At 36.4% G+C, this 2,500-nt stretch overlaps 1 protein-coding gene across 3 annotated transcripts in view; it reads left to right on the top strand.

Moving 5' to 3' along the window:
- The window catches only part of rims2b (regulating synaptic membrane exocytosis 2b), a 103,795-nt gene that overhangs the window by 11,906 nt on the left and 89,389 nt on the right, over window positions 1-2,500 (top strand). For all 3 annotated transcript variants that reach the window (XM_058377159.1, XM_058377162.1, XM_058377160.1), the window contains exon 3: window positions 2,073-2,111. In XM_058377159.1, the coding sequence (XP_058233142.1) occupies window positions 2,073-2,111 (39 nt within the window). The remainder of the gene's footprint in view (window positions 1-2,072; window positions 2,112-2,500) is intronic.

Below are 2,500 nucleotides of genomic sequence, written 5' to 3'. Positions count from 1 at the left end.
ATGACACACAACACAACAAAATGACACACAACACAATGACACACAACACAATGACACACAACACAACAAAATGACACACAACACAACACAATGACACACAACACCACACAACACAATGACACACAACACCACACAACACAATGACACACAACACAACACAATGACACACAACACAACACCACACAACACAATGACACACAACACAACAAAATGACACAACACAACACAATGACACACAACACAACACCACGCAACACAACACAACACCACACAACACAACACAATGACACACAACAAAAAATTTGACACACAACACAACACCACACAACACAACACAATGACACACAACACAACACCACGCAACACAACACAACACCACACAACACAACACCACACAACACAATGACACACAACACAACACCACGCAACACAACACAACACCACACAACACAAAACCACACAACACAATGACACACAACACAACAAAATGACACACAACACAACACCACACAACACAACACAATGACACACAACACAACACCACGCAACACAACACCACACAACACAATGACACACAACACAACACCACGCAACACAACACAACACAATGCCACACAACACAACACAATGACACACAATGCCCCACAACACAATGACACACAACACAACGGCACACAACACCACACAACACAATGACACACAACACAACACCACACAACACAATGACACACAACACAATGAGAACACAACACAAAGACACACAACACCACACAACACAATGACACACAACACAACACCACACAACACAATGACACACAACACAACACAATGACACACAACACAACACCACACAACACCACACAACACAATGACACACAACACAACAAAATTACACACAACACAACACCACACAACACAATGACACACAACACAACACCACACAACACAATGACACACAACACAACACAATGACACACAACACAACACCACACAACACAACACCACACAACACAACGGCACACAACACAACACCACACAACAACGCCACACAACACAACGCCACACAACACAATGACAACACAACACAATGCCACACAACACAACGCCACACAACACACCACAATGACACACAACACAACACAATGACACACAACACCACACAACACAATGACACACAACACAATGCCACATTCCACAATGCCACACAACACAACACCACACAACACAATGACACACAACACAATGACACACAACACAACACAACACAATGCCACACACCACAACACAACACCACACAACACAACACAATGCCACACAACACAACACCACACAACACAACACAATGCCACACAACACAACACAATGCCACACAACACAACACAACACCACACAACACAACACAATGCCACACAACACAACACAACACAACACAATGCCACACAACACAACACAACACAATGCCACACAACACAACACAACACAATGCCACACAACACAACACAACACAACACAATGCCACACAACACAACACAATGCCACACAACACAACACAACACAATGCCACACAACACAACACAACACAACGCCACAAAAAAAAATTAACTTTAAAAAATTCAGATAAAAGTAAAAAAATGAAGCTAACAAATTCACATAAAACAAAAAAAGGGAAAAAAAGGAAGATTGCTTAAGTGTGTTACAGACCAATTTCTTTGGTTTTGCATAAATGTAAAAAAAATTTTTTTTTACAGAAAATAAGAATAAAAAATAATTTTTTTAGTTGTGAAAGACTCGACAGCTGCAACAGCTGGATTTAATTTTTTTCACTTGAATTTAAAATGATTTTTTTTTTTACTTTCTCATGATTTTATTTTATTTTTGATTCAATTTCTGTTTTTTGTCATCTTACATGTTTACCTTTAGTTTTCATGACATTATTATTATTATTATTATTATTATTATTATTATTATTATTATTATTATTCATACTTTTGGAATATTATTTGCTGCATTTTTTTATTTTCTTCATGGTTTTCTTTTTTGTTCTTGTTGAGCTCTATAAAATATCTTTCTAGGGAATCTCTCAACAAAGGCCCAATGTCTCAGCTTTCTCAGTAAGTACACAAACACCGCAATTTCCAAGTTCCCAGTGTGTGTATGTGTGTGTGTGTGTGTGTGTGCGTGCTGCTATTTCATTTGTTCTTGATAAAATTAATTCTGATTATAATTCTATTGGTTGCCTGGAAAATTTAGTTTGAAAAGTTTGTGACTAAAAAAATAAATAAAAAATAAAATAATAATAATAATAATAATAATAATAATAATAATAATAAACTGAAACTGAAATTAAATTAGAATTAATTGTAAATTTCAATGAAAGAATCCAGTTCTGTGAACAGTGAAGCAAATTCCGATTTTTTTCCGTAGTTTTATTTCATTTCCATCCTCATTTTGATTTTAATTCAGTTTGATTGTACATATTCTGTTTTCTTGTATAATTCTA

Source organism: Hemibagrus wyckioides, linkage group LG24 (assembly GCF_019097595.1).
Source record: "Hemibagrus wyckioides isolate EC202008001 linkage group LG24, SWU_Hwy_1.0, whole genome shotgun sequence".
NCBI lineage: Eukaryota > Metazoa > Chordata > Actinopteri > Siluriformes > Bagridae > Hemibagrus > Hemibagrus wyckioides.
This window is presented reverse-complemented; position numbering and strand designations above follow the sequence as displayed.